Here is a 14,420-nt window from a genome sequence, read left to right on the forward strand (position 1 = left end):
AGGTCTTAACTCATTCTCTTTCTATGCCACTTCAATATGGAATGCACTCCCAACAGGTGTAAAAGAAAGGGCATCTCTATCCTCCTTCAAAACCGCACTAAAAGAACACCTCCAGGCAACTACAACCCTAAACTAACACCCTCCCTTCCACATAATACCTCTTCGGATTGTAAATAATCAAATGTAGACACTTTTTCTTATACTTTCTGATCTCTCTCTCTGTGTCCACTACTTGCTGTACATATCCTACCAAGTCAGTCCTACACTGTTTCAATGTCCATTTCTCTGATGATGCAATTGTTGATGACTGAAGTGTTGATACCAACCAAACCTCCATATCCCACACCCCGGATTGTAAATAATGTAAATAATTCAATGTATATACCCTGATGATTATCTTGTGTGATGACTGTAAAATGATGTTAGTATATATTTGATAGTATATATCTGTATCTGGACCCCGACTTAAACAAGTTAAAAAACTTATTTGGGTGTTACCATTTAGTGGTCAATTGTACGGAATATGTACTGTACTGTGCAATCTACTAATAAAAGTTTCAATCAATCAATCAACAACATAGCTGTAAAGCTGGCTTCACCTAAGGAAGGCACACGTGACATACACAGAGCCTAACCAGGCAGATTTGAATTGTTGTTTTGGGCAGTAGACGGGATCTTTGATCCAAGACACAACTTACATTTAACTAAAATGTTCTTTTCTTTGTGCTCAACAAAAGAAAAGAAGTGAGAATATCTCATACTTGCCAACCCTCCCGAATTTCACTGCCTCTCCCTGGGACAACCATTCTCCAAATTTCTGCCGATTTCCAGCCGGACTTAAGGCACGCCCCCTCCCGGTCTGTGCGGATCTGAGTGGGGACAGCCTGTCGTCACGTCCGCTTGGCCAACCAAAAAGTAACCACAGAACACTATACCGTATAGGCGTATAGTGTTCTGTGGTTACTTTTTTGTTGGCCAACGGTTGTATTTGGTCCGGAGGACACGACGTCCAGTTTCCAAAAACAATTTGAAATGTGGACTCGTCAGACCACAGAACACTTTTCCACTTTGTATCAGTCCATCTTAGATGAGCTCAGGTCCAGCGAAGCCGATGGCGTTTCTGGGTGTTGTTGATAAACGGTTTTCGCCTTGCATTGGAGAGTTTTAACTTGCACTTACAGATGTAGCAACCAACTGTAGTTACTGACAGTGGGTTTCTGAAGTGTTCCTGAGCCCATGTGATGATATCCTTTACACACTAATGTCGCTTGTTGATGCAGTACAGCCTGAGGGATCGAAGGTCACGGGCTTAGCTGCTTACGTGCAGTTATTTCTCCAGATTCTCTGAACCCTTTGATGATATTACGCACCGTAGATGGTGACATCCTTAAATTCCTTATAATAGCTGGTTGAGAAAGGTTTTTCTTAAACTGTTCAACAATTTGCTCACGCATTTGTTGACAAAGTGGTGACCCTCGCCCCATCCTTGTTTGTGAATGACTGAGCATTTCATGGAATCTACTTTTATACCTAATCATGACACCCACCTGTTCCCAATTTGCCTGTTCACCTGTGGGATGTTCCAAATAAGTGTTTGATGAGCATTCCTCAACTTTATCAGTATTTATTGCCACCTTTCCCAACTTCAACAGCCCCCAAACTGATGAAAAAAGAGCAGGGACTTGGTGATGTAAGGTAGACTTATCTGTCTTTTTGTTGCAGAGGTTAATATTTAAAAAAACATTTTTAAAAAGTCTTATCAACCCAAAGTTTAACGACCTGTTGAGAACTCTCTCCTGTAGAAAACAGGGACGTCTCGCTCATCTTATCCCAACATAACGTTTTCTATTTCATCATTACAGAAAGAACAATTGTCAACCATAAAGTTAATAAATCCTTGCCTAAAAATCATCAGTTTTCCATTAACAATCTTTAAGTTGTATTTATTTTACTTGCGAAAAAAACACTAGTAATGTACTGTATAATGTCCTTATTTATGGTGGTCAATTTGTGTCTTTAGTACCAAAGTTGTTTTTTTTGCACTCAATTTGTGTAACAGAATTTTTTGCATTTGAATTTTGCGAACTGCATTTTTTTAAGCATCCAATTATGCTGACAATTTCAGTGGAAAAACATTTGGCAGCAAAATGGTTTGTTTAAAAATGTAGTGTTTCAAAACTATATGTATAAAAATCCATCCATCCATCAATCTATCGTCTTCCGCTTATCCGAGGTCGGGTCGCGGGGGCAGCAGCCTAAACAGGACAGCCCAGACTTTCCTCTCCCCAGCCACTTCGCCCAGCTCCTCCTGGGGGATCCCGAGGCATTCCCAGGCCAGCCAGGAGAGATAGTCTTCCCAACTTGTCCTGTGTCTTCCCCGTAGGTGCCCGAACGCCTCCCTAGGGAAACCTGACCAGATGCCCGAACCACCTCATCTCGCTCCTCTCGATGTGGAGGAGCAGCGGCTTTACTTTGAGCTCCTCAAGGCAGAGCCCCGCCACCCAGCGGAGGAAACTCATTTCGGCCACTTGTACCCATGAGGATGGGAACGTAGATCGACCGGTAAATTGAGAGCTTTGCCTTCCGGCTCAGCTCCTTCTTCACCACAACGGATCGATACACCGTCCGCATTACTGAAGACGCCGCACCGATCTGCCTGTCGATCTCACAATCCACTCTTCCCTCATTCGCGAACAAGACTCCGAAGTACTTCAACTCCTCCACTTGGGGCAAGATCTCCTCCCCTACCCGGAGATGGTACTCCACCCTTTTCCGGGCGAGAACCATGGCTTGGAGGTGCTGATTCCCATCCCAGTCGCTTCACACTCGGCTGCGAACCGATCCAGTGAGAGCTGAATATCTTGGCCAGATGAAGCCATCAGGACCACATCCTCTTCAAAAAGCAAAAACCTAACCCTGCAGCCACCAAACCGGATCCCCTCAACGCCCTGACTGCACCTAGAAATTCTGTCCATAAAAGTTATGAACAGAATCGGTGACAAAGGGCAGGTTTGGCGTAGTCCAACCCTCACTGGAAACGGGTCCGACTTACTGCCGGCAATGCGGACCAAGCTCTGACACTGATTATATCCAGTGTTCAAAAATATAATGTATGAAAATTAATTGTATGAAATTTCAGTGTATGAAAATTCATTGTATAAAAATTCAGTTTTTAAAAATTCAATGTATGAAAGTTCAGTGTTTGCAAATTCAGTGTTTTAAAATCCTGTGCATAGGCTTTATCAGTTCATGCTCATAGACGTAGATTGGTCAGATCAAGTCCAGCGGCTGGTGCCAAAACCCCAAATATTTAGACTCCAAAACCAGTAGGATGTGCCGGGATGATGGGGAGGGATTTGTTCAGGAAAAAAAGAGTCACTTAAAACTAAAAATGAAGTAACCGTCCTCTGTTCTGCACATCATTGTCCAAGTTACATCATAGTCTTATCGTCTTTTTGAAACTCCTAATAACATTTTCCTAAGGCGACAGAAAAAAAGATTAGACAACTCGCCGTATTGTTCAATACTTGGGCGAAATAGAATCATATGAAAAATAAATACCATATCAAAAAATAAATATATAAATAGCAGTATTATTGGAGAGCAACGGTAAAAAAACTGATTGATAATAACATGTTAAAACATATTTTACTATACATGTGTTGATTTAACTAGAAAATCCAATTGGTCAAGCATTAATTGTGATAGTCATTTCCAAAAGCTTTACCAGACGCAAACATTCAATGAATCACATTATGTGGTAAAGATAGAGAAGTTTGTAATTATACATCTGGCCAGCAGGTGGTTTCTTGTGCCGAAGCATGCTGGAAGCTTTTTTTCGGCTCAAGTTACTGAAAGCCTCATCTGAACATCACTTCAACAAAGCAAGATAAATTATGACTTGACAAATGTTCCTTCGGGATGTCGCAGCTGACCAGCGAGACCGTTAACCAGTCCTGGGTGGCAGGGAGACAAAATCCGGGTTGTACGCGGGCTCAGCCAGGTAGTCTGTCCGGCCCCTCGGAGCGTTGGCTTGCGGTTGCAGTGGGTTAGGAGCGTTGGCCAGGGGTGAATGCACTTTGACTGTAAGGCATCGGGTGGCAAGGGAAGGCAGGGTCCGTGGCTTCCTGATACGATGGCGGTGGTCCTATGGCTTCCTGATACGTTGGTGGTGGTCCCGTGGCTTCCTGATATGTTGGCGGAGGTCCCAGTGTGACCGGCTGTCCTGGGTGAGGTATTGTGGGCATTGGTCGCGGTACTGGCTGGCTATCATGTCCCGGCTGGTTCGGTACAGGCTGATGGGCTGGATCGGGGGCCCTCTGATAGGGGTGGGGTTGCCTGCGCAATGCCGTTGATTGTCGGGGGAAAAGCCGAGCGGTGGTGGCCAGAACCGTGGTGAGGGTGATTGGTGCAACCAGAGGTCTGAGCCTGCGGTACAGCTTGCACAGACATAGGTCGCACACCACCATCCCAAAGAAACAACCGCCGATCAAGCAGATCAACACTGACAAGAATGGATGACCATCGCACTGTTTTTGATCATCCACAGAGAAACGATATCTACTGTCGGTGCAGCAATACCGATGGCGGCACTCACCACAGCAGAATTCTCCAAAACATTGGTCATAGGGGTGATATCCGCTGGTCAAATCCTGCTTGTAGGCTAGACACGCGTCATCGTCCGCGAACACATTGGTGGCCAAAATGGCACAATAGTTTAGGAGGACAACACCGAACAGGCCTGACGCCATGACAGCTTTATTTGAGATGCCAGAAGGATTCACACGGCGTCCAGAAGATCGTCAACACTACGCTAATGAGATAAGCTAGTAGCTTCTAAGCTACGGATCTAGTCTTCTGGTTATTATGATCATCAGATGTCGCTATTGTGGAAAAATGACATGATTGTCTATAGGTAGTATATCAAACAGTATAACCTACAGCAGAAGGGAACATTATTGCACCATTAAGCTGGATATGATGATGCTCCCCTTAATTAAAACATATACATCATGGGTAATTGAGTGACATAGTGCTGCTATAGTTTGTTTCCTTTGACACAAGTGTGACAACGTGACTTTGTGTTGTCGACATCACGCTAACATAAGTCACATGACTGAATTGTTATGCAACGAGGCAGCCAAACAAACTCAGCCATAAATTCCAGTGTAGTCGCAAATATGTCCACCTGTTACTCAGCAAACCAGGTAAATATTGTTGTTTGGAATTCATTCGAACAATTAACATTTTTTATTTCTCAAATGTATATTTTAAGTACAATGCGTGTTTCCATCCGCAGTATGACGACGCTTTCAGGCCAAAGAGGCTACAGAACTGGTGTCAGGCGAAGCAAGTCAACAAGGTTCTTAGCGTTATTTATTTTATGTTTCAGCACTTCTGTCTTGTCTTATGATGTTGGCCGAGTGGTAGCCTCAATGTAGATCCTCCCAGTAGAAATTACCAAAACAAAAGGTTCATTTTTTTCAATAACAGCATCGCATTTAAATGACTCGTAGCAAACATGTGGTTAAAAGTAAAAAAATTATATATTTTAAGTTACCTCATTGGCTGCATACTAGAGATGCGCGGATAGGCAATTATTTCATCTGCAACCACATCACAAAAGTCGTCAACCATCCGCCATCCACCCGAACCAACGATTTATCAAAACCACACCCGCCCGCCATCCGCCCGTTGTTATATATCTAATATAGACGATGCAAGGCATTAGTGAGGTTATAAAGCTTTTGCCTGTTAAAGAAAGGAGACTGATCCAATGTAGCAGAGACATTCAATGCATGCCACGCATTAATATCTCTTGGCCACGCATTAGTGGCTAAGAGATATTAATGCATGATAATATTATTTGTCATTATTATAATATTATTGTCATTTCCATTAAGAAAGTGTTGACTATTGTTGCCAATGCCCTCAGATCAGGAGTGTGTTCCTCACACTTTGTGTGCGAAGTTGCAGCAAGCAGAACGAGGCTTTTAAGAAGTTAAAAAAATGTTTTAGAAAGACTAGGCCGATATTTTCGTTAGGTAAAAAAAATGTTCTGAATTTATTTCAATGAATATTAACTTGTTAACGTTATAATGCTCAAATAGGGACGAGGGCGGGGTGCACAGTGAAGCAGTGAACAATTTCGCGACAAAGATGAACCTTTATTGATTGATCTGCAGCCATGACAAAATATCAGACAATCTCCATTGTCAACGACAGGCAGGAAAATAAAGATAAACACATAGCCGATGTTGTAGGCATAGGCATAGGCTCATACGTTTTTAAGTTGAAATAAAAAAAAAAAAAAAAAATGTGCCTCATAAGCCTTAGGCTGTCAATCACGCGCACAAACTTAAATTATACAATAACATATGTATGTCATCTCTATTTAAACAAAAATAAATTAAATAAATAATAATAATAAATTACCTGCAACTTATTGGCCAAGGCAAAAAGCTGAAGGGGGGACATCAAACCCATCAGACTGCACTTTATCATCAAACTTGAATTATAATGAAAATAGACGGTCGCGACAAACAAAGCAGGCTAAATAGCCTTACATTGTCGCCAATCGGAGATGCGCTTCACTTGAAAGCAAGGCCAAATAATTATTCACACATAGTAGTATATCTCGAATAGAAAAAAAACACAATAAACAACGCAATTGCCTTAATTCCTTTGCATTGTAGTGCACCCAAACAACACGTAACCATCAAAATTATTTAGCTGACCGAACTCAATATAGGTTAGACATGGGCTTATTTGGTATAGCCTATAGGTAACGTAGACTAATTCGTTTAACATATCCAACCGTATGTCTACTTACTTTTTTTTTTGTTACCACTATGCAGGAATAAAACGGCATCTACAGTGCCAGGATTCATGCGAGAGCGCCTGGCCTCTAAAATGCACCCTGCTGCGCTGAAGGAACGCTCACTTGCGCCACTTGTTGCTGGGACGCGGTGCCATCTTTTTCTTTTTTTCTTCTTCTTTTGTGTTTTGTTGTGCTGCAGTGCCTGATGAATAATTGCCTGTTTCAAAGAGTGCTACTCGTTTTTCATATGTAGGTAACAACATTTAACTATGTATATATATTTCCGAATTGGTTCAACCGCCAACCGCCCGCATCTATTTAAAATCTATTTTTACCCGTCCGACCCGCGGTTTATCCGCGGACTGCGCGGTTGTGTCCGCAAACCGCGCATCTCTACTGCATACACTATAGGACTAAAAGTTTTTAGGGTGGTTACATTGGCAACTTAACACTGACTATTTTCTGTGATAGCGTAGCGGGTGCACCAATAAATAACGTCCTACAACACAACACGTACAGAGTGAACATTGGTTCCGCCATCGAATCAACCCACATGTATTTAGAAAGTCATATCTTATGAATATAAATATTTATACAATTCACAAAGCGGTTGTATATGACCAAAATCCCTTATTTAAAACGGGGCACTCTTTTTCTTAAGTCACCCAGACCACTAAAGGGCCACACCACCTTTGTTGCAGACAACAGAGGACATCTTATTCCTGGAATGGTTAAGGTGAACTCTTTAGAAAAACAAAAAACAATAATACATATTAATTTTGTAAGTATGTTTCTGCAACCTGCAATATGTGTGGCATGTTCTAGAAAGGCAGTGCTTGGCCCGACTTTAAAGGGACCTGGGATCTACCGGCTCGTATTCCAGCTCAGAACATCAACCCGACCAGCCGCTCTGTGGAAGGTATGAACAGGCTGAAGGCCTGGGGCATAGACCCTCAGCACACTGGCAAGTCTGGGCCGCTAGGAGGCAGCAAAAACACAGATGGACCGAAGGGTGCTGGTTGGCAGGTGAGTAGAGATGGGATTTAATGGCTCTTTGAAGGGAGCCGGATCTTGAGGAACCGGTCCTTTCAAAGAGCCATTCAAAAGACTGGCTTGTTGTTATAATTTTTTCAAATTTTTTAGAACTTTTTTTAAATCAAGAAAACAGTCGCTAATATGTAGATTAGAATAATTTAATTTTCTCAAATATTACTTTATTGTTGGGAATTATTCTGAAATAGTGGCTGTAATTGAATAATTGTAATTGTTTTCATTGTAAAAATTCCAGGAGGCGGTGCCATATTTCCATGCTTTGGCAGTGACATCACGAGTTTGAATTTTCCTTCACCTGAACAAATGTGTAACATTTTAACAACACAGAAAAAAAATACAAATAATAAGTAACACTATAATTAATTGATAGGTACCAAAAGTATAAATTAACCTCAATGAAAATTATGACATTTGAGTATAAAAATTGTACTACTATACCTGGTGTGTGTGAATGCTTAAAACGACTACCATTTAAAATAATAAATAAGAAAAAAATTAAATCAATTTAAAAAATAATTAAAAACTATATTTATATAGGGCCTGTATATAAATATAAACAGGCCCTATATATCCATCCATCAATCCATCTTCCGCTTATTAGAGGTCGGGTCGCGGGAGCAGCAGCCTAAACAGGGAAGCCCGGACTTTCCTCTACCCAGCCACTTTGTCCAGCTCTTCCCGGGGGATCCCGAGGCGTTCCCAGGCCAGCCGGGAGACATAGTCTTCCCAACGTGTCCTGGGTCTTCCCCGTGGCCTCCTACCGGTCGGACGTGCCCTAAACACCTCCCTAGGGAGGCGTTCGGGTGGCATCCTGACCAGATGCCCGAACCACATCTTCCGGCTAAGCTCCTCCTTCACAACGGATCGATACAGCGTCCGCATTACTGAAGATGCCGCACTGATCTGCCTGTCGATCTCACAATCCACTCTTCCCTCACTCGTGAACAAGACTCTGAGGTACTTGAACTCCTCCACTTGGGGTAGGGTCTCCTCCCCAACTCGGAGATGGCACTTCACCCTTTTCCGGGCGAGAACCATGGACTCGGACATGGAGGTGCTGATTCCCATCCCAGTTGCTTCACACTCGGCTGCAGTGAGAGCTGAAGATTCTGGCCAGATGAAGGACCATATCATTTGCAAAAAGCAGAGACCTTATCCTGCAGCCACCAAACCGGATCCCCTCAACGCCTTGACTGAGCATAGAAATTCTGTCTATAAAAGTTATGAACAGAATCGGTGACAAAGGGCAGCCTTGGCGGAGTCCAACCCTCACTGGGAACGTGTCCGGCTTACTGCCAGCAATGCGGACCAAGCTCTGACACTGATCGTACAGGGAGCGGACCGCCACAATCAGACAGTTCGATACCCAATGGTCTCTGAGCACTCCCCACAGGACTTCCCGAGGGACACGGTCGAATGCCTTCTCTAAGTCCACAAAGCACATGTAGACTGCTTGGTCAAACTCCCATGCACCCTCAAGGACCCTGCCGAGAGTATAGAGCTGGTCCACAGTTCCACGACCAGGACGAAAACCACACTGTTCCTCTTGAATCCGAGGTTTGACTATCCGGCGTAGCCTCCTCTCCTGTACCTGAATAGACCTTACCGGGAAGGCTGAGGAGTGTGATCCCACGATAGTTGGAACACACCCTTCGGTTCCCCTTCTTAAAGAGAGGAACCACCACCCCGGTCTGCCAATCCAGAGGCACCGCCCCCGATGTCCACGCGATGCTGCAGAGTCTTGTCAACCAAGACAGCCCCACAGCATCCAGAGCCTTAAGTAACTCCGGGCGGGTCTCATCCACCCCCGGGGCCTTGCCACCAAGGAGCTTTTTAACTACCTCAGCAACCTCAGCCTCAGAAATAGGAGAGCCCACCACAGATTCCCCAGGCACTGCTTCCTCATAGGAAGACGTGTTGGTGGGATTGAGGAGGTCTTCAAAGTATTCCCTCCACTGATCCACAACATCTGCAGTCGAAGTCAGCAGAACACCATCCTCACCATACATGGTGTTGACAGTGCCCTGCTTCCCCTTCCTGAAGTGGCGGACGGTCGTCTAGAATCGCTTCCAAGCCGTCCGGAAGTCGTTTTCCACAGCTTCCCCAAACTCCTCCCATGTCCAAGTTTTTGCCTCCGCACACCGCTTGGCCTGTCGGTACCTGTCCGCTGCTTCCAGAGTCCTATGAGCCAAAAGAACCAGATAGGACTCTTTCTTCAGCTTGACGGGATCCCTCACCGCCAGTGTCCACCAACGGGTTCTAAGATTACCGCCACGACAGGCACCAACGACCTTGCGGCCACAGCTCCAATCAGCCGCCTCGACAATAGAGGTACGGAACATGGTCCACTCGGACTCAATGTCCAGCACTTCCCTCGTGACATGTTCAAAGTTCTTCTGGAGGTGGGAATTGAGTGTCCGCCCTGAGATCGTTAGGTCGTGAGTTCAAACCCCGGCCGAGTCATACCAAGGACTATAAAAATGGGACCCATTACCTCCCTGCACGGCACTCAGCATCAAGGGTTGGAATTGGGGGTTAAATCACCAAAAATTATTCCCGGGCACAGCCACCGTTGTTGCTCACAGCTCCCCTCACCACCCAGAGGGTGAGGGTGATGGGTCAAATGCAGAGGATAATCTCACCACACCTAGTGTGTGTGACAATCATTGGTACTTTAACTTTTTAACTTGAAGTATTTTCGTTTCCCAGGCTCACACTACACAAATCATCTCATACACACTATTGAAATCCTCTCATATACACACTACTGAAATCCTCTCACTACACTACTGAAATCCTCTCATACACTACTGAAATCCTCTCACACATACTACTGAAATCCTCTCACACATACTACTGAATCCTCTCACACATACTACTGAAATCCTCTCACTCTCTACTTTGTACTACACACTTAGTAGTGTGTGGGAGAATATTTTTTCAGTTGAGAGGATTTTAGTAGTGTGTGTGACAGAAAAAAAGTGCAGTAGTGTATGAGAGGATTTCATTAGGGTGTGTAAGAGGTAATTCTGAATAATGTCCCTAACGGCCCCTCATACTGTGTAGCGGACAGACGTACACGTAAGGGGAGGGTGGATCCATCCATATATCTGTAGTGTTGATACAAAGAGCAGTATCAGAATATGATCAAAACAAGAGTGACTAAGTCCTTTTTATTTTCACAAAATAATTTTGTTATTGTACATATTTACAAATTCAGGGAAGGATTCCCTGGACACAGAATGATTTTGAGGGCAAAAAAAAAAGTATTTAAAAGAGTACTAGCTAGTAGTTTTGACTTTTGTTTAGTTGTTGTGTACGTTTTGATCAAACAAATACATTTATGTAATAAAAGAGAATAAGGAAGTATAGTTTAAATATTGTGTTGATATTGCTGATATTGTTACACCGTCAATAGCACACGCCATAACATTCACAGTGAATACATGTGATTGGTATCAGCTGATCTCACCTATTTAGACCTGATCCAGATTTGAAATAAGAGCTTCTGTATTGTCCCTCCATGGTTTCAGAGATCGAGGAGTGACATCTCCGCCGCTTTGTCTACAAACCTCCCGGTTACTGCAGACCACAAATATGGCAGACAGAAGCAGGTCACCCACGCTGACCGTGCATCGTACATCGCCGAAGGGCAGACTGCTGCGGCTTCTGTGATGAGCGCACAAAGCCAGAGCGAGTCCACCTTGTGCTCTGAGGGCGTCAGCACGAGACCCAACACCGGGAGCATCGACCAAACGAGCCCGCGCAGCGTCGAGTTTCGACTACCATGAACTGGCCTTCCAACCGCTGCACGGAAAATCAGACATGAAACAGTCAGAAATCGAACCAACTTAGTCAATATCGTTTTCCATGGATCGTCCTTTCAGTTTGGTATCGCTCTCATAAATCACAACTTCCTGATTCGGTGGTGCAAAAATAAACTGGCAAAGGAAAAAATGTTTACACTATAAAACTTCACGGTGGACAAAGTGTGACAAAAGTCATCATGATCTGTTAATGAGGTGAAATCTGATCTGTAGTGAAGACAAGAAGAGCTCAGTGCTCACCTACTTTGGTGTTTCATCATTACACATTTTGACTTATAGACATATATTATGGCAGCAATAAAATATTAAAAGCTTGTTTAAATACTGCAAGTCAGTGTTTCTTAACCATAGGGTCAGCGCCGCAAGCGTCCCCTAGAGGGCCGGCAAAAAATAATTGTATCTCAGCCGTGGTCTGTATTGCTTGTATTCCGTCACGTGACGTCTTCCTGGAAGTGAAAACCAAGTCAAGATGACTGCCGTACAGCAAACATGAGTACAAAAGAGGCTTTAATCTTCCTGCAAAAAGCAGATATGAGCATAAAATCTAATTATGCAATTGAATAGCTCCCTATAGTTTATCAAAAAAAGATTTGTGGAGTGATATCAAGGATTATACGCTGGTTGCGTTACCAGACATATGGAACTATTGTGCTCCATACATCATTCCACGTGACAAAACAGATGAAACTTGGAAAAGCATGGAGGTCTACACTGTCTTTGTGTGTGGCTGGGTCAAGAACATTGGTATCAAAACTTTCCCTGTTGTTGTTGCACACGCCGTTTACGAGTAGCGTGGTTTTCCCCGTCTTTATCAAAATATATGTATCATGTATGTGGCTGAAAGATTCATTTATAATTGTTTATCAATATTTAACTATGGATGTCAACATTGTGTATGTGCTGAAAGATTCATTTATGATTATCAAAATATAACTGTCAATATTGTGTATGTGCTGAAAGATTCATTTATGATTATTTAAAAACAACAACTATAGATGTCAACATTGTGTATGTGCTGAAAGATTCATTTATGATTGTTTATCAAAATATAACTAGATGTCAAAATTGTGTATGTGCTGAAATATTCATTTATGATTGTTTATCAAAATATAACTATAGATGTCAACATTGTGTATGTGCTGAAAGATTAATTTATGATTGTTTATCAAAATATAACTGTAGATGTCAACATTGTGTATGTGCTGAAAGATTCATTTATGATTGTTTATCAAAATATAACAATAGATGTCAACATTGCGTATGTGCTGAAAGATTCATTTATGATTGTTCATCAAAATATAACTCGATGTCAAAATTGTGTATGCTGAAATATTCATTTATGATTGTTTATCAAAATATAACTATAGATGTCAACATTGTGTATGTGCTGAAAGATTCATTCATGATTGTTTATCAAAATATAACTAGATGTCAACATTGTGTATGTGCTGAAAGATTCATTCATGATTGTTTATCAAAATATAACTTTAGATGTCAACATCGTGTATGTGGCTGAAAGATTAATTTATAATTGTTCATCAAAATTTAACTATAGATGTCAACATTGTGTATGTGCTGAAAGATTCATTCATGATTGTTTATTAAAATATAACTAGATGTCAACATTGTGTATGTGCTGAAAGATTCATTTATGATTATTTAAAAAAAAAAAACTATAGATGTCAACATTGTGTATGTGCTGAAAGATTCATTTATGATTGTTTATCAAAATATAACTGTAGATGTCAACATTGTGCATGTGCTGAAAGATTAATTTATGATTGTTTATCAAAATATAACTATAGATGTCAACATTGTGTATGTGCTGAAAGATTAATTTATGATTGTTTATCAAAATATAAATATGTGTCAACATTGTGTATGTGTTGAAAGATTCATGATTGTTTATCAAAATATAACTATAGATGTCAACATTGTGTATGTGCTGAAAGATTCATTTATGATTATCAAAATATAACTGTAGATGTCAACATTGTGTATGTGCTGAAAGATTCATTTATGATTGTTTATCAAAATATAACTATAGATGTCAACATTGTGTATGTGCTGAAAGATTCATTTATGATTGTTCATCAAAATATAACTCGATGTCAAAATTGTGTATGCTGAAATATTCATTTATGATTGTTTATCAAAATATAACTATAGATGTCAACATTGTGTATGTGCTGAAAGATTCATTCATGATTGTTTATCAAAATATAACTTTAGATGTCAACATTGTGTATGTGGCTGAAAGATTAATTTATAATTGTTTATCAATATTTAACTATAGATGTCAACATTGTGTATGTGCTGAAAGATTCATTCATGATTGTTTATTAAAATATACTGTAACTGTCAACATTGTGTATGCGCTGAAAGATTCATTTATGATTATTTAAAAAAAAACTATAGATGTCAACATTGTGTATGTGCTGAAAGATTCATTTATGATTGTTTATCAAAATATAACTGTAGATGTCAACATTGTGCATGTGCTGAAAGATTAATTTATGATTGTTTATCAAAATATAACTATAGATGTCAACATTGTGTATGTGCTGAAAGATTAATTTATGATTGTTTATCAAAATATAAATATGTGTCAAAATATAAATATGTGTCAACATTGTGTATGTGTTAAAAGATTCATGATTGTTTATCAAAATATAACTATAGATGTCAACATTGTGTATGTGCTGAAAGATTCATTTATG

General features: G+C 41.3%; 1 protein-coding gene and 1 pseudogene across 2 annotated transcripts; one reads left to right on the forward strand and one right to left on the reverse strand.

The window, feature by feature from the left end:
• Window positions 1-3,199: 3,199 nt before the first annotated feature.
• Window positions 3,200-4,925, reverse strand: LOC133614193 (uncharacterized; annotated as a pseudogene).
• Window positions 4,926-5,083: 158 nt separating this feature from the next.
• Window positions 5,084-14,043, forward strand: cfap126 (cilia and flagella associated protein 126). Of its 2 annotated transcripts, none has more exons than XM_061988304.2 (5): window positions 5,084-5,207; window positions 5,300-5,362; window positions 6,858-7,556; window positions 7,646-7,846; window positions 11,407-14,043. In XM_061988304.2, the coding sequence occupies exons 3-5, from the start codon at window positions 7,437-7,439 to the stop codon at window positions 11,662-11,664; spliced, it is 579 nt and encodes a 192-aa protein (XP_061844288.2). In that variant the 5' UTR covers window positions 5,084-5,207; window positions 5,300-5,362; window positions 6,858-7,436; the 3' UTR covers window positions 11,665-14,043. The 2 variants fall into 2 exon arrangements, with proteins under 2 accessions (XP_061844288.2, XP_061844279.2); XM_061988295.2 differs by having other exon boundaries at window positions 7,482-7,556.
• Window positions 14,044-14,420: the final 377 nt, after the last annotated feature.

Source organism: Nerophis lumbriciformis, linkage group LG01, assembly GCF_033978685.3.
Source record: "Nerophis lumbriciformis linkage group LG01, RoL_Nlum_v2.1, whole genome shotgun sequence".
NCBI classification, from domain to species: Eukaryota; Metazoa; Chordata; class Actinopteri; order Syngnathiformes; family Syngnathidae; genus Nerophis; species Nerophis lumbriciformis.